This window comes from Sturnira hondurensis, unplaced genomic scaffold, assembly GCF_014824575.4.
Source record: "Sturnira hondurensis isolate 20B ecotype Veracruz unplaced genomic scaffold, ASM1482457v3 Scaffold0018097, whole genome shotgun sequence".
Lineage (NCBI taxonomy): Eukaryota > Metazoa > Chordata > Mammalia > Chiroptera > Phyllostomidae > Sturnira > Sturnira hondurensis.
In genome coordinates, this window is record NW_028090728.1 from 2327392 (window position 1) to 2352257 (window position 24866).

General features: G+C 52.0%; 1 protein-coding gene across 12 annotated transcripts in view; it reads left to right on the top strand.

Moving 5' to 3' along the window:
• Positions 1 to 24866, top strand: part of TOM1L2 (target of myb1 like 2 membrane trafficking protein) — a 119830-nt gene that overhangs the window by 77026 nt on the left and 17938 nt on the right. For 5 of the 12 annotated variants that reach the window (XM_037068753.1, XM_037068746.1, XM_037068751.1 and 2 more), the window contains exons 4-10: positions 1125 to 1274; positions 9357 to 9491; positions 11479 to 11637; positions 14043 to 14159; positions 20370 to 20503; positions 22786 to 22834; positions 23228 to 23351. In XM_037068753.1, the coding sequence (XP_036924648.1) occupies positions 1125 to 1274; positions 9357 to 9491; positions 11479 to 11637; positions 14043 to 14159; positions 20370 to 20503; positions 22786 to 22834; positions 23228 to 23351 (868 nt within the window). The remainder of the gene's footprint in view (positions 1 to 1124; positions 1275 to 9356; positions 9492 to 11478; positions 11638 to 14042; positions 14160 to 20369; positions 20504 to 22785; positions 22835 to 23227; positions 23352 to 24866) is intronic. The other 7 variants (XM_037068749.1, XM_037068756.1, XM_037068757.1 and 4 more) reach the window with 4 other exon arrangements.

Below are 24866 nucleotides of genomic sequence, written 5' to 3' on the forward strand. Positions count from 1 at the left end.
CCTTTGTCCAGGTGGTGACTCATTGTATGAACTGAGTTCTGTGCAATGCTGCATAAGGTGGCCAGTGGTCAGGTCAGTGGGGCAAATGTCTCCTGTTGCTGGTGATGTCCTGCCAAGGAGACATTCCCCACTAGCCAGCTGTGGCATTAGGGGACGCTAACAGAAGAGGACCAGGTAATTGCGTGGGCTGACTTTCCAGAGAGCTAAACAGTTCAGAAAGCTGTGTCAAAGCCAGGGAGAGCTCGAAGGTGTCCCACAGCCTCCTAGTGGTAATCATATAATTGTGGCTGTCATTCTCCTGCCCTCCCTGTGCAGGCTCTGTTTCACCCTCACCACAGGCCTGGAAGGGGGTGCTCACATGCCCACTTTACAGATGAGGACGCTGAGCCTCCAGTAGACTTGTTCTAGGCCATTCAGGGAAAAAGTGGTGGCACTGAGGGTCAAGCACATACTGGCCTTCTGGCCAGAACCTACACATGCTTGTGCTTTTCTGAGTGGGTGGGACTAAGGCCCGTGTCACCCATTTTACTGGGAGGAGTGGGTGGGGTTTGAAGTGTACAAGAACTTTAAAGCTGCCACAGCAACAGAGGCCCCAGCCTTTCAGTAAGAATGGAAATCCTTCTGTTGTTTTCACTTTCAGTAGCAGAGGCAGGGTCGTGTATCTGTGAGAGGTGTGTATGTGCATGTTTGCCTCCTCACATAAAAGGGCCAATAACTCACTGGGTAGTTCAGGCTGTCATAGCAGCCTTCTCTGTAGCAGAGCATGTGTCCCATTGGCTAATTCCTCACATTCAGAAGCCCAGAGAGAGGAGTTAAAATACTAATTTTCAGAGATCACTCAGTTATTTGGATCCCACTGAAACACCATCATATTTCTCATGCAAGACAGTTGCCTAAGTGAACAACGAAGTGCCGATTGCTGCACAGGGGCAGTCAACCAAGGGCTGCCTCCTCACCAAGAAGCATGAATTGGTGGCAGAGGCCTGTGCCACTTAGGTTCAGCTCCAAAGGAGACTGCCAGGGAGATGACCTGGGAGAAGGGCAGAGGGGTGGTGGAGACTCTGCGGCCTTCCTCGGTGCCTGGCTCCCGCAGTGATTACCCCCTTCCTTCCCTCCCATACCAGGTGCTGGAGACATGTGTGAAGAACTGTGGCCACCGTTTCCATGTCCTTGTGGCCAGCCGAGATTTCATCGACAGTGTTCTGGTCAAAATCATCTCTCCCAAGAACAACCCTCCTACCATCGTACAGGACAAGGTGCTTGCTTTGATCCAGGTAGGTCAGCTCCTCTTGTCCAGTGTGTTGGGCTGGAGGAAGATGGGGCATCTTCTCAGTGAGTCCTCATGCTCACCCATCATTTGCAAGAAAGAGTGGAGGCTTCTGCATGTAGGTAGTTGTTGCAAAATACTTCTTTTTTACACTCATCCCACTGGATTGAGACCCTAAGCAGTGGCTCTCCAGCTGGTTGACAGAGGCTTCCCTGAAATTTATGGGTGCCTGGCCCTCTGCTGCCCACAGGGCATGTGTGGCATGGGCAGCACCCTGAGCCATCAGGGACAAGGTGGAATAGGAAGGTCGTCATATCAGAGCTGTGTTCAGGGCTAGTGAGTCACATGGCGGGGCAGCTCCAGGGCAGGCAGGGGGGTAGCGGGCAGGTGGCATTGACGAGGAGTTTACTAAGGAGATAACATTTTTGTTGTACGGTGTAGGATGGTGAGGAAAGTGGTGAGCATGTGAGAAGCATCTCAGGCAAGGAGAATAGCACATACAAAGGCCCAGGTGCATTAAAGAGGGTAGTCAACACATTCGGGATGTATTCTTCATTCATTGTTCTGTAACAAATTATCCCCAAGTTTAGCAGCTTAAAACAATACATGTTCATTACCTCACAGTTTCCGTGGGTCAGGAATTCAAAAGAAGCTTAGCTAGGTGACCCTGGCTCAGGAGCTTGTGAGGTTGCAGTGAAGATGTTGGCTGGCCGGGCTTCATCTGAAGGCTTAAATGAAGCCGGAGAAGCCACTTCCAAGGTGGCTAACCCCCATGGATCCTTGCTAACTGCTGGTAAGATGTCTGGGTTTCTTGTCACATGGCCCTCTTGAGTGTCCTTGTGCTGTGGCAGTTGGTTTTCCCTAGAGCAAGTGACCCGAAGGAGCATGTGGAAGAAGCTGCAGTGCCTGGTGGGACTGTGTCGCAGAAGTCATACACCATCTTTTCTGTCACTCAGTTTGTTAGAAGGAGTCAGCAGGTCCAGCCTCAAAAATAAGGGAGTCTGCCTTGGCTAGTGTGGCTCAGTGAATTGAGTGCCAGCCTGCCAACCAAAGGGTCGCTGGTTCAATTCCCAGTCAGGGCACGTGCCTGGGTTGCAGGCCAGGTCCCCAGTAGGGGTGTGCAAGAGGCAATGATACCTTGAAGTTTATCTTCCTCTTTCTCCCTCCTTTCTCCCCTTTCTAAAAAATACATAAGTAAAATTAAAAGAAAGAAAAAGTAAGGGAACTAAGCTGTATCTCTTAAAGAGAAGATGTTTTAAAACTATCACATGGAGAAGGGAGTATAATGAAGAATGTCTGGGGCCAGGAGATAAGCCCAGAAAGATGGTCAGGGCTTATGGGCCATATACAGTGAGGAGTTGCTTCTTCAGCCTGTCAGCAGTGGGGAGCAGTGAAGGTTTCTGAGCTAGGTGTATACAGTCAGATCTGGATTTTAGACAGAGCACCCTGGTGACAGGTTCAAAGGCAAACATGTCAAGAAGCTCATCCAATGTGGGGTGTTAGTGCTGTGATACAGGAAAGTTAAGGTTCTGTAGGAGCCAAGAGGAGAGGGGAGAGCCAACTGGGGGTGGGGGCAGGGCTAAGAAGGCAGGGGCAGTGTGATTAGGGTGTGGGCTTTGGAGGTCGTGTGGCCCTTGAGGCTAGAGAGAAGAGAGGGCCTGAGCCCAGGAGTCTGCCGACTCTCCCTGGAAGCGTTACCCAGCACTTGGGTCAGCTGGCTTGCCCCCAATTCAGACAGCCCTCAGAGGCCTCCCACCCAGGTCTGCAGCGCATGTCACACCCTTTCCCATCACCCACTTTTGGTCTCCAGCTACTTCTGTGTGAATGTCCCCATCCCATCTCCCTCTGAGCTCCCCAAGAGCTGAGGGATATTCCATCCCAGGGACTAGAGCCCTGACATCATGAGTTGTTCAGTAAGTTGCTGTTTCTCTTAAGGAATGAATGACTGTTGTTTGCTGGAGCTCTAAGGAAGGGAGTAGTGTGGGTGGCCACAGAGCCCTTGTGTGGTCCCTCAGTTCGTTCCTGTGCCTTCGTTCCACCTACCAGACTTCTCTCCCTTTCTCTCCCTCTCTCTGTTTCTCTCTCTCTCTCTCTCACACACACACACAGATGCAAATCTTCTCATCCCCTGCCCGCCCTACCCACGCCCCAACAAACCCCTCATTCTGGATGTCCCCAGTATACTCTCTTGCCTCAGCACCCTGAGTATTTGATGTCAGGAAAGTGAACAGTGGTTTTTTCTCACAAAGGATGGGGCATCGTAGCTTGAACCAGGCAAGCCCACGGGAGCCCCAGGTACAGTCTCTCTGGATTCCAGCTGGGAAGGAGAACTTCCTGTGGCCAGGCCCAGAGAGGCCTGTCTCCAGGCAAGCCATGGCTGTGTGGGGATCCCTGCTGAGGGTATCTCTCCCTGGGCTGCCAGCCCAGCACACCCTGCCCTGACCTCCAGCGCTTTCCTGTGGGAGTCAGCACTGCCTCAGCACTGCTGCTTCCCACTCCATGACCTGGGCAGGAGTTTTAACCTCCTTATGTGTGAGATGGGGGCCTGCATTCCTGCCTTTCTGCTCCCAGCCCTGAGTCTGTTAGTCCATCAGAGCAGGACAGTTGTCTGCACCCATATCTGGAGGACATCTCCTGCTGACCTGGCAACAGCATGTGTACCCGTGTCTGGAAGAGAGTGGATGGAGCCTTGAGGGCTTTGCAGGCCCCTGCGAGGCCAGGACACTCTGGACAATGTCTCCTGGGTCCAGCTGGGAAAGTGCAAGGGGTTTTAGGTAAGGGTGCTTCCAGGTGGGCTTAAAAACCTAACAGGGGAGAGTTCTTCCTGCCCAGGTTTAGAAGCTTCCTAAAGAATGTTCAGCCCTGGCTGGTGTGGCTCAGTGGATTGAGCACCAGCCTGCAAACCAAAGGGTCTCCAGTTTGACTCGCAGTCAGGGCACGTTGCTTGGGTTGTGGGCCGGGTCCCTGGTTGGGGGTGCAAGAGCGGCAACTACACATTAAAGTTACTTTCCCTCTCCTTCTACCTCCCTTCTTCTCTCTCTAAAAATAAATAAAATCATTTTTAAAAAAAGAATGTTCATCTTTGGTCATGGCTAAGCAACAGAGGAAAGCAGGCAGCATTCAGAGCTGGCAAGGTAGCTTGGCTTCTGCAATGGGCTGGGCCAAAAAATAAATAAGATCGGCCTTTTTGTTTACCTTTTATTGAATTATATATTCAGGAAATGGAATATTTAAAAATACATACAACTTGACAAATTTTCATAAACTGAACATACTCCTGTAACCAGCCCCCATTTTGTGAAGCAAACTGGCACACAGCCAGAAGCCCCACCCCACTGGCGTGACCACTTGCCTGGCCTCTCACTGCATAGATGGGCTCTTCTGTCCTCGAACTTAATCAGTGGAGGCTGTGTTCCAGCATGCTGGTGTCTGTGGGCCTGGCTGTGCTGTGGCCCTCACTGCGTCACTGGACAGCAGTCAGGTCACTGGGCTGTAGCTGCTGGGTATGTGCCCTGCAGATCCTTTATCCTTCACCCTGCTGGCAGGCCCTGGTATTTGGGGGGGCTGGCATGGAAAAGACTGCTATAAGCATCCAGCACGTCTTTTGGTGAGAATACGTGTCCATTTTTATTGGGTACATATTAAGTTAATAGGGGGAACTGCCACTGCCATCTTTGTTGGTCAAAATGGTCAAATATTAGCCATTTCATGTGGTTCGACCTAGTATTGAAAAGTGGAACTGCCAGGTGGCAGGGAATGCCTGTGCTCCGGCCTGGCCATCACACCAGCGGCCTGTGCTCTCCTCTGCTGGCATGAGCGTTGTAGTTGGCTTCACATCCTCCCCAGGGCGTGGCATCTTCATTGCACCCCATCTGACAAGCACGTAGGGGTATTGCATCCTGTCAACCTTTTTTAACCCCTTTGAGAAAGAAGGTGATTTTATTGACGTGATGAATGTAAATAAAGTCCCCCAGAGAGTCTGGAAGAGCAAGAGCAAGTGTACTCCCTGGTGAGACACGGCTAGGGGTCGGGGTACAGACCACTGGCTCTCTTGCCAGACTATGAGTGGCAGCAGGCCACCATAGAGCTCCAGCTAGATGGAAGAGAATCCGGCTACAGGTGTGGGTGCCAGGGCTCTGCAGTCCTCTTCATCCCTGTTCTCGGGACATTCCCGGTGCTCATCACAGCCCAGTTGTTGGAAGGTGGAGCCGGGTCAGCCCAGCCCTGCCCTCAGGGTGTGCGGCTCTGACAGTGGTGCCTGCTTGGGGGTGAGTGCTCAGTGCTCCCTGCCCTGCTGCGGGTGCTGGCCCTTCCGGGAGGGCACCCTCTCCCTCGTAGCCTGGGAGGAAAGGTGTTGAGAGCAGGGCCACCTTATGAGCAGCTTTCCAACTCTCACTCCCAGCCTTTGAACCTCTCGCAACTTTCAGCTTTTTGGCTGCATTTCTTTCTGTTTCGTAGTGAGTCCTGTCTGTGGGGGATGCAAGGAGAGTATGTGTGCCACCCCTTAGCCTTCCCTTGATACTGCTCTCAGAAGCAGAAATGCTGTCATCCTGGTAGGGTGGCCTCGCTATGGACACGCCTGTCCTGCTTCTCTCCCTCCTACCGTGCCCTGAATTAGAGTCAAAAAATACTCTCTTCCCAATGAAGGAAGTGGTGCAGGTGGGCCGGAGCAAGGGGAGCTGGGGGTGTGGTGTTCTTAGAAGGTGGAAATGCTGGTGGTGGGCCTGTGGCTGGATTCGTGTGGACTGGCAGCTTTTCAGGGACCCTGCCTCTGGGAACAACAGTCTGGTCCAGGGATGTGAGCAGGACATGGCAGGAGCCTCCTGTGGTGCAGAGAACAGAACCCACCATTTAAATCAGTAATTGTTTATTGGCCTGAAATTTGATGATTTAAAACTTTGGGTATAGAAATGAATAGGATATGGTTCATCTGGGGTTTGATGTATAAACCAAAGGAAAAAGGAGATAAAAGCATGGCTTTTTCCCCCCATTAGACCTTCCCCTGGGTCTTTCAAGCCCCTAATACTGTAGGTGCATAGGCAGGAAAAGCAAGAACTACATAAAGAGCAGTGCGGTGGCCTCTTGGTCATTAACCAGCCAGCGCCTGTGACAGGGACCCCTCACAAGGTGCCAGCACTGCCCTATTACTTTGCTTTTTGATAAGATAGCCTGCCAGCACCACCTCTGTGGTTCCTGGGCTTCAAGTTGGGGACCCAGGCCACCTGAGGTTTTCCATTTCTCCTGGAGAACAGATTCTCCGTTCTCTGGGTCAGCTTTCTAGAGGGCCCTCTGCTTTACCATGACACCTTAGTCTGGTGACAGCCCAGGTGGCCATCTTGCTCGGTTTTCTGAAGTAAGACAGTAGGGTCGTTTAGTACCTGTGAGGACTGAATTCAGTCTCACGTAACAATTGCTGACTGGCTGCCTTCTCTGGCAAGGGTGAGGCATTTGGGCATTGTCCCAGCGAGATGTCCAAGGCACATGGCGTCTCTGGATTGCTCCTGCTTCTCTGTTTCCACATACAACTGTTCTTGTAAAGGCGCCCTGTGCCCGCCCCATTCCCCTGTTGGCAGCATCTTGTTCAGTGCAGATGCTGCCCTGACATATGTTTTCTTAGCAGCCACCTGACTGAAACTGTGCAGGGGTGTCCTACAGGGGTTGAAATAGCAGCAGGCGGGAAGGTGTGGATTAGCCAAGTCTGCTCAGTTGCATAGTAGATGCCAACTCTGGCTTGCCCAGGCAGAGGAAAGTTTGTCATGTAAAGGCAAGGCTGCTTAGAACCCTGGGGTATGATGGGGCCTGTGGAAGGGACAGACGGGATAAGAAAAACCCTCCAAATCTTCTCCTGTGTGTCTGCACCTCTCAGCACACAAGCTGCGCCATTTCAAGTGTACAGGACCAGGGCTGGCACAAAGTGGCCAGGCCCATGTCTGGTGAGGACAGTTTTCACCTACCCACAGAGTAGCCCAGCAGTCTCCAGGCCCCAGGCCAAGCCCAGGGCAGATGAAAAGCTGATTGGCCCAACTTGGGATGTGTCTTTCCCCCTCCCTTCCTGGTGCCGTAGAAGAAGGTCCTGTTGATTTGGTGTTTGGGCAGATGCCCCAAGAATTAACAACTGACTAGAGAGAAGAGCAGTGGTTCACTAATCTTCGTTCTTCTCATCTCCTATTTAGCCCAGGTGAAGAGGTCCCCTGAGCTGTTTGTCCTCCCATGGCAACAGAGGCTGAGAGCCACACCAGGAAGAACTAGCGTGCTGTTTTCTCCCCAGCCTCCCTTGGAGGCTATGAAACTAATCTTACTTTTCTTGAATTTTTTTATTTATTGATTTTTTAGAAAGAGAGAGGTAAGGGGAAATAGGGAGAAGAAAACAAAAAGCATTGATTTGTTGATCTACCCATTCATGCATTCATCAGGTGCCTCTTGTATGTGCCCTGACAGAGATGGAACTTGCAACCCTGGCACTTTGGGACTTTGCTTCAGTCCAGCGAGCTATTTGACCAGGGCTACGGAACTAGGCTTAGACGCTAAAGTTTAGACCCTAAACTCAAAATGCTAGTGCTTTTGAAGATGGAGTCACAAGCCTCCACTGGAGTTTGAATCAGGTGGCTGATGCCAAAGCAGCTGGTGGAAGGTGGGGCTCAGGAGTGCTCCCGAAGGGCAGCCTCCCCCATTGTTGCTGCCCCCCTGCTAGTCCGCCCCCAGACAGGCTTCAGCAAGCGCCCTCGGCCCCATTCAGACTCCAGAAGGAAGTGTTGGCCAACCCAGAAGGGATTGTGCTGATGCAGGGGATTAAATCCTGGAGTATGCAACTTAAATAAGTGGATTGAGGAAGTCAGAGTGACTATATTAAGTGAGATGCATCAATTGTAATTAATAAGACTTTGGAAACTGACCTTTTAATTTCAAGTAGGTATGCTGGTTAGAGAGAGAGATTCTGTGGCTGCCTGAGGATTGGCTGGAACCTGTTGCGGCAGCCAGGGAGGCATTTAAGTGCTGGAGACAACAGAATTAGCAACAGAGGCCTGGGCATCAGGGAATCTGCCTTCTTCCATAGGTTGTATGGTGATGGGGTGACTCTGAAGAGCTAGACCCTGCTTGGGAGAGTCATTTTGGTGTACTTTTTAAAACTGTATTTTGTAACTTCCAAGGAACAGATCTTTTTTAAAAAAATTTTTTAGAGTATCAGCAGCCCTCTGTGGTGTGGTTCAGATGATTGGGCGTCATTCTGTAAAGTGAAAGGTTGCTGGCTTGATTCCTGGTCAGGGCGCAAGCCTGGGTTCGCGGGTTTGCTCTGGGTGGGGGTGTGTATGAGAGGCAACTGATTGCTGTTTCTCTCTCACATCGATGTTTCTATCTCACATCGATGTTTCTCTCCCTCTCTTTCTCCCTCCCTTCCCCTCTCTCTAAAATAAATAAATAAAACCTTTAAAAATAAAGAGTTTCATGAGTCAATGGTAAGTGGCAGCCTGTTTAGAATCTGTCCTTCCCTGTCTGTACTGTTTTATCTTTGGGAATCTGGTGGTCACACACGTCTGCCCCGAGCTGCGCAGGCCTAGCAGCATCTCCTTTAGCATCCTCTCACCTCCCTAGAAATCCTAGAGTTAGCCAGTTTTTCAGTCACACCTCAGTGTCTCCTTTCCACCCAATCTGCCTCTGGCTCCTGCCCCATCCACAACCCCAGGAGAGCTCTGCAGAGTGCGAGCGGGCAGTCCCACAGTGGCCTCTCCACGCCCTTCGACTGCACATCACTGGGAGTCAAGGTCCTTGTGGTCAGGGAAACGCCTGCAGTTTAGGACACTCCACAGAGCTAGGGTAGAATCTCTCTGGCTCCTCTCCACGGAAACGCTGCATAGGCTGCACTGAGTTTGGTGTGTTGTTCATGCTCAACAGCACCATTGCAAGACCAGGGTGTTGCCGTCTGCACTGTGACAGCACTGGCAGAAGGTGGGGCCAAGTGGGCTTGGCCAGGGCTCTTGCATCCGGGGACAGGGCACACTGGCCTCTGAAACAGCAAGCTGAGCTGCTTGGACTTTCAAGCCCTGGGAAAGGCGGTGAGAAATGCTCCCTAACAGGCCTCTTATCCTCCCAGGCATGGGCGGATGCCTTTCGAAGCAGTCCTGACCTCACAGGCGTCGTGCATATATATGAGGAGCTGAAGAGGAAGGGGGTTGAGTTTCCTATGGCAGATTTGGACGCTCTGTCTCCCATACACACACCACAGCGGGTAAGCTTCCAGCTGGCGTTTTCTAAAAAGACCTATGGCAGAGCACGCGAGCTACTGCCACTGCCCTTCTGCGGCTCCATTTGAATTATTCAGCGTGTCATCACGCCTTCTCAAAGCTCGAGGGCATTTCTTTTTAGCCACAAGGTTGAATGCAAGAGTGAGACAGCTGGTTGACTGGGGATTAAGTGGCTGCAGCATCTCCCCTATTTTCATACTGACTGTGGGAGAATAGAGCAGAGGAATCGGTTCAGACATGTTCATGGCAATGGCTGCCTGGGGAAACCACTTTTTGAGGGTCATTAGCACCTGCTTTTCAGAGGCTCCAGGATCTGGCGTGGGGGTGCCAGCATCTCCCTTTGAGAGTACCAGTACACTGGGTGTCGGCAGTGCAGTGGCTGAGCTCGTCTTGGAGGTGGAGCAGAGAGCTGCTTCTGATTTTTTCAGCTGTACAGGTTAACCAGGTGGATCTAAAAGGACCCATTATCAAATGTATTTAAAATTTACTTTGCAATATGAGTGTTCAGCATCAGCCCATACACGCTTGGGATTCAAAGCCCGGGAAGGACCCATTTAGAGGCCTCCCACTGAGGTTCCTACCACATGCAGGTGAAGCCCATCATCCTTTGCTAGGGAATCTGGTGTCCACCTCTGCTGGCTAGGAGTCAGCGCTGGCCTGGGGGAGAGCCAGGGAGCTCTGTGGTCTGGGAGAGGCACCCCGTCCCAGAGCACTCTGCCGTGTTGGCCCTTGTTTGCCTGTCTCTGAACTGGGGCGAGAAGGACAGCGTGCCTGTACAGGTCTCGTGTGTAAACACAGCTAATGCTCAAGAGGTTGCTGGAGATGCCCATAGGGAAAACCAAAGGGGCTATACTTTCCAAAGCAGTATTCTCATTATGATCCCTCCAGACCATCTCCTATGCTTTGTGGAATAAGTATGGCCTGTTTTATTCTTCCAATAATGACACAGACCTACAAGGGAGAGACCCAAATAAAACCAGAATTTATAAGAAATTGTGTATTCTTACATATTCAAACTTCAGTTACCTTCAAAGTACCCTGCATTTGACGCAATATACCTATCAAGACGTTTTTTCACTGCTCAGAGGTTTTTTAACTCATTGATTTTGATGCTTTTTAGTGCTTCTGCTGTTTTTTGTTTCGCTTCTTCCACATTGGCAAAACATTTCCCTTTAAGGACTTTTCTTCATCTGGGGAAGCAAAAAATGTTGCTCGGGGTGAGATGGGGTGAAAGGGGAGGGTCGTGGCACAGGAGTCATGCTGTTTTGGTCAAAAACTGCTACGTGCTCAGTGCAGTGTGGGCAGGTGTGCTCCTAAATCACCTATCATGAAATAGGCCAATGTGTTGAAAGAGTCTTCAGAAAAATTTCACTGGAGTGGAATGGCAGCCTCTCACAACACCAGCTGGCACACTGATGCACATGGGCTCCTAGAACATTCACCTAGCAGGGGAAGCCTGTGCCACAAGGGGCCCACCCTCCAGAAGAGAATTCTGGTCTTTTTGGGGTTCCCCCTTGTGTGTTGTTTTTCCTGTAATTACAAAGAACATTCATTAAATTGCATAATTAGTGTTTACATTACACTACTTGTAAAAGCCAAAATGTAATCTTCTGATTCCAAATAAGGATTTGTGAGAAACAAAACTTAATAGCAGCCCCACCTACCAGGTCCCTTGGTGGTGCTCACATAGGGAACCCTGACCAGAGCCCTGTCAGAGCACCTTTACTACTGCCTTTGGAGTTGCTGTACTTGGCTGCGCGGTGAGCAGAGGGAGGAGCCGTTGGGAGCCCCCTCCTCAGTGGAGAGCCTGGGAGCAGAGGGTACCCTGCAGCATTACAAGGCTGCTATAGTGCTGGGCCCCCACCTATCTGTGGGCAGCTATGGTAGGAAGCGCTGCCTTGGATGGGGCGGGTGCCAGGCCCAGCAGCACAGGCATCCTAGGTAAACAGAGGACTTTTGTTGCTGTGCCAGAGTGTCCCTGAAGTGGATCCAGCTGCCACCAGGTCCTGGTCCCAGCTGCAGCAGAGGACAAGTTCCGGCTCCTATTCCTCACCTCCTCCCGCTCCCTACTCTGCTCCACAGGCCCCGGTGCTGAGTGTGACCAGCCCCATCACAGCCAACTCAGAACAGGTACTCATATCCTCCCAGGCCACAGGCACACCAGCCAGCCATCCTCACCCACCCTTTCTGGGGATACAAGCTGGGCCTCCCAGACTAGGCACTGTGCTAGGTGTCAGTGGCCCACAGACTGAAGGGCCAGCCCCTCTCCTGAGGACTGAGAGACAAGGTTGGGGGACAGGTGTGAAGACAGGAGAGTGTGGTCACTGGTGCAGGGCAGTCTGCACAGGTTCTGAGAGCAGAGCTGCACAGTCTCTGGCAGGCAGCCCAGGGCATGGGGCTACTAAAGGTCTGGAAGTTGGAGCGGGACCTTGCCTGGTGAGGTGTGTTGGCAGGGGGCACAGAGTATGGGGCTGTAGCAGCAGGGGGTGGTTTGTAGGATGGGTGGTGGGGAGGAAACTGGCAGCAGGTGAGGCTAAGAGCACAGGAATAGAGTTCAGAGAGGGTCAGACTTATTTCATGAGGAAGGCCAGCCATCAGCAAGGCCCTTGCAAGGCCCTGCTTATCTGTGGAGGCTGAGGTGGGACCCGGAGGCCTTCAGGAAGTGCCCTTCCTGCTTTTGTCCCGTGTGTCTGCCTTTGCTGAGTGACTTCCTGAGAAGCTGGTGCCCTTTAACCCCAGACTGGCCTTTTTTTAGCTGGGATGTGGAGCCTGGTCTTTGGGTAAATCTCTAGAATTTACATTAGTTAAAATTTGAGGATGGGTCAGACTTGGAAAAAATCCATACAATGTTTATACTTTTTAAATCCTTATTTAATATTTTCAACAATGTCATTATTAGGAGCCTCATCTAATACCAGGGCATGCAATTCTGACTGGCTAAGGGAAGGGCTGTGCCAGTGCCTGCCGTCCTGCTCTCACCCCTAGGCCAAGGAGGGGTGAGGCAAGCAGAGGAGGAGCTGCTCCTCCCAGCAGCCAGCCTTCACCCCTGCCACCCCCGTGGTACTGGACAGTCTTAGACTCCTGAGGGGCAGCTGAGGGAAATGCATACCTAAGTGCTATGTGCACTGCTGAGGAGAGACAGTGAAGCCCCGTGTGGATACATGGGGATCACACAAACTGGGCCTCGATGCACTGGAGGGGCCAGGACCAGGCCTGAAAAGGAGCCCTGGGAAAGAAGGCCTCTGGCTCCAGGCTCTGCTCCTCTGGGCAGAACTGAGCCACCCTCTCCCCAGAGGGAAGATGAACATATCGCAAGCAGGGTGGCCACTGTGCCCCTCCGCTAACTTGCATTCAGTGCGTGGGAGCTCACGAGGAGGTCTCCCCACAGCCAGAGCAGGCAATGTGGAGTGTGGGGTGGACGAGAGGGTGTGAGTGCTGACTGCCCTGGGGGAAGGAGGCAGAGGCAGGCAGGGAGCCAGCTGCAGAGCCACCAGGTTTCTCACTGTCACAATGTGGGGCTTCCCTAGCCACAAACCTCTCCTTGGCAAGACGTGGGCCCCCACCCTTCAGGAAAGCCAGAGGCAGAGGGGAGCCTGTCGTCCTGTTGACCAGAAAGGCCTGCCAAAGGAGGGAGGAGTGCCCGGTGGCACCTTGGGGAGGGCAGGGAGAATCCAGGAAGGCTTCACTGTTAGTGCAGGTCACATGCAATTAGAGCGGTAGCAAAACCCCACTCTCTGGACGCTGCAGCAGTGTGGGCACGTGCATGCCAGCTCTGTGCGGACATTCTCACGTCAGTTACTCACAGCAGCCCTGTGAGATGATGGGTATTATCCTCGCCTTTCTAAGGTGATGAAACTGAGGTCCAGAGGGCTTAAGGCTTGTCCTTATTGTGTTCCTGCTGCAGGAGAGATGGCCCAGGCCCAGGCTTTGGGGAGCTCTGTTGGGTGGGCAGGTTGGAAAGCTTTTAGGGGTTGTGTTATCCCTTGGTAGGGAGCTAGGAGGAGTGGGTCTCCCTGTAGTCTTTTCTCAGTCCCTCTCCCTCACTCTTGCCACACCAGGAAAGCATGGTTAACACTGGCCAGCCTCTCAGAAGACCACAGTAGTTAGAGGAGCTGGAGCCTGTAACTCTTTGGTTCCTTAGCAAGGATCCCAACGCTGAATGGGCCTTAGGGATCACGCACTCCACCCTTCACTTGAAAGAGCAGCAGCAGAGCCTGAGAGAATAATTCCCTCCTCAAGGTCCTGTGATGGGAGAGCTAAGACTGCAGACCAGCTCAGTTCGCTTTGCACCCCGCATGCCGTGCCTGCACAGTGCTGCCTCAACGTCCTAGGCAGAGCCCCCATGCTCTCAGGGGGCCTCACTCCCCCATCAGCACCCTGTAGGAGCTGCCAACCTCCTTACATGCAGACCAGAGGGAGATGAGAAGGCTTCACTGCTGTACTCATTCAGCAGTGTGACTTAGGTGTCACTGTGCATGGGCCTGTCACAAGCCAGGAACAGGCGACTGACCTCTCCTTCCTCCTGGCCCCAACAGATCGCCAGGCTGCGGAGTGAACTGGACATTGTCCGAGGAAACACAAAAGTTATGTCTGAGATGCTGACGGAAATGGTGCCTGGGCAGGAGGACTCGTCCGATCTGGAGTTGCTCCAGGTAGGGGACCTCACCCTGTGGGAGCCCTGGGCCCCAGGAGGCAGCAGAGTGGGAGGGACCAAGCCTGGGTAGGCCAGGCCCAGCCTCGCACTGGTGGAAACAGCCAGAGGCTGGTGCCAGGCTCTCTCTTGTTTTATTTTCCTTAATAACATTTTTTCCTGATTACAAAATGCCAGTTGCAGAATAGATGCCCATCTAAAGAAAAGGAAGTTCAAAGGAGAAAATGATAATTTTCTTTAATGCCAGCATCCACAAATTACCACAGTTGATGCTTTGAGGTATTTTCTTTGAGATTTTTTTCTGTTTATTCAAATGTAATTGAGATGCTCTGGTACTATATGTGTGATTCTGTGCATTACTTTGCTCCCTCAATACCATTGCATGCCGTGCGCATTTGCAGTGGGACTTCACCCTCTCCTGTACATGGGAACCAGCCACCCTGAGACCAAGATGAAGCTGAAGCCCCTTTTCTGTTCCCAAACACTGAGGATTCCCAGGCCAAGGCCGCTCATGTAGCAGCTCCCGAGGCTATCTTGCTGATTGGATGCTGTGCATGTCCAGAAGCATGGCAGCAAGGTGTCCAGGAGCAAGGCTGGCCTGTAGGGATGCCCTCAGGTTAGACCCTGCTTCCAAGGCTAGCCAGGCCCATACCAGCAGCCAGATCTCCACCACACCTCTCCCAGAGGGCTATGGCCTTTGTAGAGAATGCCAGTGGCTCTGCCCTTAGAAGCAGTGACCTCCGCAGGGGATGGAGAAAGGATGCTGTGCACTCCCAGGTGCCAGATCTTTTCAGTGGGAGGCAAGATACTTGAGTAAACAAATCAGGAGCCAGATTGGCCTGGTGCACTGGCAGGAGTCCTCAGGACTTGCCTTCTGTTGCTATTCTTGCCTGTACTCGGGGCTGTCATCCCCAGCCCCTCCGGGCCACACCTCCCACCTTGCTGTTGGTACACACTTGCTGCCTGGGAAGGCTCGACTCTCATGGCCCTGTCCCTTAGGCACACACACTGCCAAGTGGCTGCTCCTGGTCCTGAGCTGTTTCTTGTCAAGCCCCCTCTATCCTCTGAAGCCATCGGCTCCGGCGGGGAGAGGATGGGTGGAAGCCTGTTCTGGGCCTAACACAGAGCAAAGCCCCAGAGGCCCACAGGTACACTGGCTGAGATCCCTGCTCTGGAGGAACTCACAGCTTAGTGCAAGAGACAGAAGAACAGCTCATCTCCACAGCACTGTGTGATTGGGCTGCTCTTGGAGCCAGAGTGCACACCGGCTGCCAGCCCCACCCTGGTTCCCAAACCTCACCCCCATTCCAGCAGCGTACCAGGATTGCCACAGCTGAGTAGGTCCAGCTGTCCACATGCCACACTCCATGGGACCCAGCATCCTGTCAGTGTGTTCTCAGCCTCCACTCCCAGCCTACGGTGGGGGGTTCTTCTGGGCGTTACCGAAGGTACCAGGGTCTGAGATCAGTCTGAAAACAGCATAGAAACCAAGAGGGCTTCTCAAAGCAGCTCTGTGCTTTGTCAGCATCGGAATTCCTGCTGACAAGGAGCCCACAGTGGACAGAACAGACCTCCTGGCAGCAGGGGGAGGCTGAACAAAGCCAGCGTGCTTCCAGACAGCCAGGGCAGACCCAGACAGCAAGGGTACTCTGTGTGTGTGCGTCAGAGTGTGTATGTGTGTGTGTTTTAAAACAAACCCATCAGCCAAGACAAACAACCTAATCTCCTGGCGTCAGCTCACAGTTTTCAAAAATAGGTTTCTTCCCATGACGTTTTCCTCCCCTCTGTTTTGTTCCAACTCTGAGCCTACCAGCCCACACTGCTGTCTTATAAATCAAGCAGGAAAGAACGGTGCTGGGGACCAGTGGGAGGCTGTCCTTTCAGCGTGGAAGATTCAGGAGCCAGGCAGCTCTATGTGAACAGACACAGCTCCCCTGGCTGCCGGTCTTACTCTCAGTCATTTCTGGTGTCTCCTCCTCTTTCTCCCCCATCAGTCAAAAGGCAGTCAGGCAGGGTCTCCAAGTGCTGGGGCCAGACTGAACAGTGAGCCTTCCAGATGGGAAAATGGCACAGTTGCTTGGAAAGTGACAGGATCAGAATGTGCCCTGAGGACCCCTCAGTCGAGTTGGAGGGCAGCCAGACTGCTCAGAGTGGAAGCTGTCTAGAGAGCTCGCAGTGTTGGCCAGGGCCACGGAAATAAACACTTTTGTCACCAACCCAATTGTTCACGCCAACAAAAGCTGCTCCTATCTCGAGTGTAAATTGCTGGGTGGGAGGTAGAGGAAATGGGAAGAGAGGAAATTGGAGGTGTCAGCCCCAGGATGCACTGGTGTGACCTGCCACAGTTATGGGTGGGTTATGTCCCCATTGTTTCCTGTAAGTCACAAAGCACTTTGAGGTGCAGCCTCGCCACAGCCCTGTAAAGCCTCAGAGAAGCTTTCTGGGGAGAGCAGTTTGCCTAAGGACTTTGGGGGATAACTTGTGGCTGAGGGAGGCTGAGGCTTCTTCACTCCGCTGTGTTGTCAGCCTAGCTGGAGCTCCAGGGGAAAGTGAGGCGAGAGCTCAGAGGGAGCCAGCAGCCCCTCTCAGCATATGGAGCCCTTTGCTCCAAGTTGGAAGAGACCTTGCAGGTAGCTGGTCCGGCTCTACACTGTGCTGTGATTCCCCCGACAGCAATTTGCCTGCCTCGTTTTCCTTAACATCCTCAGCAATAAGCTGTTCAGGTCAGCCCGTGGAAGCACGTTCTTTCCAAATGCACCTGTTGGCTGGACATTGGAAGGCAGCACAGCAGTGAAAGAAAAGCAAGGGCCAAGGAGTCTGTGGTTCGTGTCTAGGTCCAACCACTTATGGCCGATGCCACTAGTCCCCTACCCCTAGGAGGTCAGAGTAATCAGCACCACCAGGGAGGGAGAAGGGAAACTGTCTATTTCCAGTGCTAGCTCAGGGCTGGACACAGACAGGTCCTCTGCAAGTTGGAGCTGCTGTGATTATATCCATCACATCGCCCTATAACTGCTGCCCTGGTCTGCCTTCCTGAACAACAGTAGAAAACAAATTTCTCTTCACATGGTAGGTCCTTAAACATTTGAAGACTGCCCACAGCCCAGTTGCTGTGTGGTACAGATGTGGCTGTGGGCAGCCCACCTTGTAGGTAACCAGGCAGTTCTCAGCAGGAGACATCCACTGAAAACCCTGCATCTCTTTCTTGTGTGGCTGCTGAGTTGTGCCTGCCCCACCCTGTACATGGCCACGTGGGGATGGGCCTATAATAGGAGGTTCTGCATCTAGGTCTGCTGAAGGGAGACCCTCACACCCTCAGCTGCAGCCTCTGAGTCAAACCTTCTGGAGTCTAATGATCCTAATGCTGTCATTTGGTACCTTCTGTCCTTTCAGATTAGCTTCTTGAATTTTGTTTTCAATTAATAATAACTTTCAGTTAGTTCAGTGATGCCAAAACTTGGCATGTCTGCATGACCACCCATCAGATAAGAAAAGAAGCCTTCCTGCGTGTTGTTTCTTCAAGTAGCAGTTGGGAGGTGTCTCCCCCACTTGCTGCTTTCTTCTTGCATCTCCTTTCAACAAAGACTGGAAGGCCAGGCCATTTTATTTCTCTAGAGAAATCTAGTTCATTCTCCACATTTAGCTTCATTGTTTCCACTTTCTCTTCAACAGAGAATTTTTTTCTCCCTCCCTCCTCCTCTGCAGCTCTAGGAAGCAGACCTTCAGGACCTTATTCCATGTTCTTTAGAACGTGGAGAAGGTTCAGAGGACACCCATCATGATGGTTCACAGGTTTTTATGAGGTGGGCATGTGCGTGTCCCTGGAAGAAGAGATAAAGGCATTGGGAGTTAGTTACTAGAAAAGAGAGGATACTTTAATAAGATGTTCTGATAGACAAAGGGCTTTTGCACAGGGAAAGGAACGAGCTGTTCTCCCTCTCCATTGAGAACCAGACACAGGAGGCCAACACTGAAATCATCAACATTAATGAGCTTCCCGTCCCAGCTGCTGCCCAGTGGGAAGGGCCACCTGGGCCAGCAGTTAGCTCCCAGCATCCTCTGGTGGGGGAGAGTCACTGTCTGGAGGTGTGGATGTGGGGACAGGGCAGAGGAAAGTCTGCCTGCTGTGCCTGCTATAGTCTGGCTGTGGGTGATCCCGGGGAGGCTGGGCAGGCTGCTAGCTGGTATTCGTGGTGGCAGAAATCTTAACGTTCTGGTCCTCCTCTCACCTCTGATCTCTGTGTTTTTTCTTCCTATTTAATTACATTTTAAGACAATAACTTACCAGGTTAAAGCTTGGGGATGGTAAAGCTTCCTCTCTGCAGAGATCTCTCTAGAGGTCCCTAATTCAGTAACCCCAGGCCGGCACTCTGGGTGCCCCTCTGCCAATTGGGTCAGGGCTGTTTCCCCCACACTCCCACCACTGAAGGCAGCACACATAAGGTCGAAGCAGATGTTTCTCAGGCTCACGCTCCATGACATCGAGGCGTGCCGTGCCCTGGGCTCTCACTCCTCCTTCGGGGTTAGAGCTGGCAGAGGTCTCAGAAGCCATCCTCCATTTCCCAAACATTCTGTCCAGTATTGAAACCTATTTCTCCTCAAATAAAATACTACAGAGAACCAAAATGTTTAGAATGGGTAAAAGCAGAGCCGTCCTGGCTGCCATAGGGTGGGGTGCCACTATCCCCATGCCATGAAGCCACCTTGGTGGCCCTCTGCAGAGGTTTGCCATTTCTCTACCCCCTTGTGCCCAGGGAGAAACAGGCCCAGAGAGCTGATGTGGGTAACTAAGCCAGGTCTGCTATGGGGAGCTGGGGGTTTGGGCAGACCGAGGGTTGAGGGCACTCGAGAGTCAAAGCCCTCATCCTCTTCCCTCCGGCCCCAGCCTAGCTCTGACCTCCCCCTCCTCTGCATCTCCACTGCTGGGGGGTACGTTACCACCCACCTGGCCTGGCCTGGCCTGGGTACAGCTAGTATCTGGAGTGCCAGGTAGGATGGTAGGGAGAGAGGAGTTATGAGTATCCAGTGATTTGCTAGAAGCCTTCTCCAAACCCTAGAATGGTAATCATAGGAGAACCAAGAGTGAAAATGTTCAGAGAAAAACCCAGGAGGCCCAGGCATGGGGCTTGCCATCCATGTTGACTAAGAAACCCTGACAGCTCCATTCTTGTTGTGCAGAGGGCTAGCAGCAGGGCAGAACCAAGATGAAGGGCAGTGTTTCCATAACCAGGCAGATGGAGCCCAAGCACCCAGCAAGCCAGAGAATCTCCAGATGAAGTGATTGTGGCTTTAGGGTGAACACCAGGCTCTTGATACCCAGCTGCCTAAATCTAGATCCCTTATGTCTTTAAAAAATGTAGCTATACTGGAATGATTTTGGGCTGCCCCACTTGGTCAGCTGCCCCCACTCCCCAGGAAAGAGCCTCCACAGGCCAAGCAGCCACAGGGGAGTGGCTGCGGAAGTAGCATCCAGACCTGTGTCTGGTGGGCTGTGATCTACTTCTGCTGTGGGGAGTTGGTCAGTCAAGCTTCCACCTTACCCTTACCTACAGGATCCAGTCTCGGGTGCTCATCACCCTTTAGCACTGAATACCTAATGGTGTCCTAAAGCACACTCCTGCCACTGCTGGAGTGTAAATAAATGGGTCTCACGTTTTTGAAGGGTCCTTAACCAATTTTCTAAATGACCATACCCTTTCCTCCAGATATCTCACTGGTGCAAATGCATAAGCATTTATGTGTACAAATGTCTGCTGCTGCATTAAATTAGTCAGCCAAAAAAGAGACTGCAACCTAAATGCTCCAAAATAGAAGAATGTTGTGCTACATTATAACACACACACACACACACACACATATGATGAGGCAGTCTGTATGAAGTGATGGGCAGAGGTGTCCAGAATATTCTGTTGAAAAGGCAAGCTGCAAAGAATAATATATTTTAAAAATGCTTTGTACAAACATACTTCAGGACACCTGACAGTCTATAGGTGTGGACATTTGTCTGTCAGCTGAGGAAGAGTTACTCGCCCCTGGAGCTCAGAGGGGCCAGTGAGGGAGGCCTGCTGCCTGGTGTCCCACACACACCTACCTTTGTGGACAGGAACATACTTCTGCTGTGACTTTTAGGAAGCAGTACACATTTTCTTGAAAGAAATAGAATGTGACAAAAAGCACAGCCAGCAGGTGGCCAAAGGTATGTGTCTCCTAGGAGCTGAACAGGACCTGCCGGGCCATGCAGCAGCGCATTGTGGAGCTCATCTCCCGCGTGTCCAACGAGGAGGTCACCGAGGAGCTGCTGCACGTCAATGATGACCTCAACAACGTCTTCCTCCGATATGAGAGGTGGGGGCAGCTCCTCTTCCCTGGAAAAGGTTATCACCATAACAGAGGGGTTTCTTTCATGCACAAGATGGAGAGAGATACTAGATTTGGAAAACACTCATCACGGATGCTAATTTGTCCCCAGATGGCAGGGGAAATGCTCCTGTTCTCCGAGGAGCACAGCAGCAGGCAGGTGACTGCAGAACGAGGCTCTGCCTTTTGTGAGTCTCACGCTGCTCTGCCTCTCTCACCAACCCACCCCTCTGGGAGGGCACTTGGAGGCCCTGGAGCTTCTGCACCTGCTGCTTTGAAGAGCCTTTGCATTTGGAAAGGATGAAAGGGAAGAAAATCTCTACTAAGGAAAAAAGATTTTTTTATCCTTAAAAAGAGTTTTTTTCCCCTTTCCTTTGCAAACATTACTGCGTGTAGCATGTTCAGCAGCAGGCAGGGCATGCATGCTGGCACGCAGCTGTGGAGGGAAATGCACACATGTTTGTTCAACCCTTTCCTCAGCCAGATCATGTCTGGGTTTGAGGTAACAAACTTGTACATTCTTTTCCCTTTCAAAACCTCCCTCCAGAAAATGTGCATAGCCTCTGACTCAGATGCACTGTTCAGTGGAGACGCAACGCAAGCTCATGTCCATCCCTCCCTGTGGTGGCCACCCCCGGCTTTCCGGGGTCACCTGACCTGAATCACCCGGTGTCAGCCCAGCAGGCACCCTGACTGGGACAACCTTTTCCTTCTAAGTTTAAGCCCCAGGTCCCCTGGAGACTCAGAGTCCTGCCCCGTGCTGCTGACTCGGGTCATGCCAATCTGGCACCAGTTAAGGTCAGTGTGACGGATACTCATTTGCACTGGGATCTTAGAGGATGATTTTCCTGTAACTGTCATAACCCTGGGCTTTATCTCAGCTTTACCTGTGTCAGTAGTCAAGGGTGGCCTTGTGTCCGCCTGGAAGGTGAAGAAACCTCTGCAGGAAAAATGTGGGGCCACCTGGGGTGTGCCAGCCAGAGAATAGGAACAGATCTGAGGTGCCTTGACTCCAGCCCGAGACCTCTTGGTCTTGCCATGTGCTTCCATTTCTCCACTCTAAATGGGCTTGACTTTTAACCTGTTATACCCATCTTAGCCCTTTCTAGAGTAGGATGATAGGAGCTAATGTGGGCATTTTCAACTGAGTGGGCCGGTCCCAGGGTCACCACAGATTTGGAATTGAAGCCTAAGGCCAGCGGCCCTGCAGCGCCATCCTGGCTGAGTGGTATGGGGAAGGCACTCTGGGAAGAGAAATCCTTCAGATGAGTTAATACTACTCCGTATAGACAGGGGTGTCAAACTTATTTTCACCAGGGGCCATATCAGCCTCGAGGTTGCCTTCAAAGGGCCGAAATAATTTTAGGACTGTATAATTGTAACTACTCCTTAACTGTTATGGAGTTGAAATTACATTCGGTCTATAATATAGACCGTGGTTGGGAAAAACCACACAAGTCTCTCTTAAAACCACAGCCAGTACACACGTCATAACCAGATTGTTCCTTGTGGAGACCCCTGCTCTTCGGGCATGTCCCCTGCACACAGGAGCCCAGCATGGAGCAGCAGATCCCAGGGAAGGGGTTTCTCTAGGGTCCAGCTGTAGGACACCTCTTAGCTACCTCTTTGCCCTTGGCATTTGGGAGTTCTTAAATGTGGCAGCACCCACAGACATCCTCACAGTTGCTCTTCTCCACCCCCCATCCTGCATGAAAATAATGTGCATAAGAGAGACGAGAGATGAGGGTCCCTACAGCTGCTCTGAGCCAAGTCCCATCCTTGGCCTGTCTGTAGCCAGCAGGCTGGGGGCTGGGCCTGGAGACCTGCTGGCAGCCCCTCCGGGAATCCTTTCACTAGGCCAGAGGCCTTTGCTTGTCTTCTTCTTCCAGGTGCCTGCCCTCTGGGAAATAGGGTTTGGTGCCTGACTTTGCCCCCAGGTAAATAAATGGTTGGCCCACCTTCCCCTCCAGTGATAAGAGGGACACCTGGGCCAGGGCCTGAGGGAGGGACAGCTGGAGATGCTTCTAATGGTACCCTCCTTGCCTCATATCAGGGTGTCCGTGGGTGAGGCTGGGTGGCCTGTCCTCCTTGGAGGAGAGAGCCCCACCCAGGGGAAGGCATGGTGAAGTGTGCTCATGGGTCTGTTCTCCCAAAACAGGCCTGATGGTTCTCCTTTCCTAGAACCTCCGTCCCCAGAAGCTCCTCACAGGATCTGTAAAGGTCACAGTGCCCCCACCCTCCCTCCTCATTCTGCGTTTCCTTCCTGGTAGGTTTGAGCGATACAGGTCTGGCCGGTTGGTTCCAAATGCCAGTAATGGAGTAAGTATTCCTTCAGAATTCTCTCATCTCCGGAACCCAGAAGCTGCCTCAGTTTGGTCGCACTTCTGTTTTTTTTTTTTTTTCTATTTGTTTTAAATATTTGGTTAACTGAACAGCAAGCTCTGGTTGATGGGACACTGAGCAAGAGCTAGCAGGCACATCCCCGGGGGAGAGGTGGCAATGACAACCCTGCCCTGTCCCGGTGACTGACTCAGCCCTGCGTCCACTGAGGGGGATGCCCAGGCACACAGGGGATCCCTGATGTCAGGGCGAGGGACATGCCTTGCTCCTATATTGGTGCAGTGCTGGGACTCTGCATGAAGCCTGCGGGCTTTGCTCTCGGAGACTGGCACATGCAGACTCTGGAGCCCACTGCCATCTAATGTCTGACAGGTGCTGAACGAAGTGACTGAAGATAATCTGATAGACCTGGGGCCGGGATCTCCAGCCGTGGTGAGCCCAATGGTGGGGAGCACGGCCCCTCCATCTTCCCTCTCATCTCAGCTTGCCGGCTTGGGTGAGTATCTTGTAGGGGCATTAGTAACCTCCTTTGTGGGTCACTGCCTGGTCAGGAGGCTGGCCTGAGGCCCCTTTCCCTCTCTTGGTAGGAAGGCCCGAAGAGAACCTCTTGGGGAGTCCATGGGAAAGTATCTCACTGAGTCCTGGCCCATTGTACCACCTTCAGTTCATAATTTCTCTCCCTAAACTTTAAAGTTTAAACTGATGTCGGAAAGCAGGAGTTGGGGGGTTCCAAGGAAAAGGAAGTTGTTTGCCTTTTAAAAGATAGTTGGCTGCTGTGTTTTATCTGGAATATTTCTTATGGTTGAAGTGATTTCTTTCTCAGTATCAAGCAGGCCAAAGATGGCAGATAAGCTTCAGCTCACTGGCTGCTTGGAATACAGGTCTAAGAAGAATGCTGAATTCTCGTCAGGGCTTGGAAGAGTAGTCTGTGATTGATTAGTGATGCCTGCCCCGGGCTTGGCAACAGCAAGTGAGGGTACCAAGATGCTTGCTGTCCTTGACCTGGCACCAGCCCACAGAGTTCCGCTGTCTGGAATTATAAACGAGAAACACTGCCTTTCCACAGTCGTTCTGTTTCAAAGTGTCTGACACAAGGTCCTGCATGCCGAGGGCCACACAGTGTGATGCCAATGTGCAACCCCATTGTAGTATTGGAATAACACACATGGCCCTCTCAAAATTCTTTCTCCTACCTTTTTTGTTGCTTAAGATTTATCTGTATGCCTTCATTTTGTTTCAGTTGAATTGAGCTTTTATTTCTGGCTTTTCAAAATGTCCTGTCTGTGTCCCTGTTTCTCTTAGAGAACAGGTTTCTCTGCCTGTCATCCATCTAGCACATGGCCACCGGATTTAATATCCAAAGTTCAAATTTAATTATGCTGCCTCCCTTCTTTAAAAAGGTCCAGTGTTTTTTCCATCAGCTCCTTTTCCTGGCATTGGCCACCTTGCACCTGCCTTTCCAGCCTCTCCCCCATGACCACTGCTCACTCCACACACCGTGGACTTCCAGGTGCTGTGCCTCTGTCCCTGCCTGCCTCTTACCTCTTCTCCCTGGAGCGTGGTCCCTTGTGTCCTTAGAGATTCATTCTGTGTCAGTCCAGAGTCTTTTTCAGCATCTCAAGTTAAGTACACTGTTGTCTGTCTGTCTCCCACCTACTCTGTGCACTCCTTGGGACCAAGGGCCACATCAGATTCAATTTGGTCCACTGAGGCTCTAGTTCTGAACATGCTGGGCACCTGAGAAATATTTCCCAAATAACTAAATGGCCCAGGTCCTCAGACACTGTGATTGAGTTGAGGAGGAGGCCCCTGATACAGGCGTTCTGGGGAACCTGAGGGACGCTGGCCCCAGGCCCCATTCCCCACTGCCAGCATTCTCCCTATCATAGTGGCCTTCCCCCACCTCAGAGCTGCTTGAGGGACAAGTGGTAGTTCTCTATCTGGCCTCTACCCGTGGCTTCTCCTGCACGTGGTAGCCTGGGAGTGCTGAGAAATGTATAGTGTCCCCCTT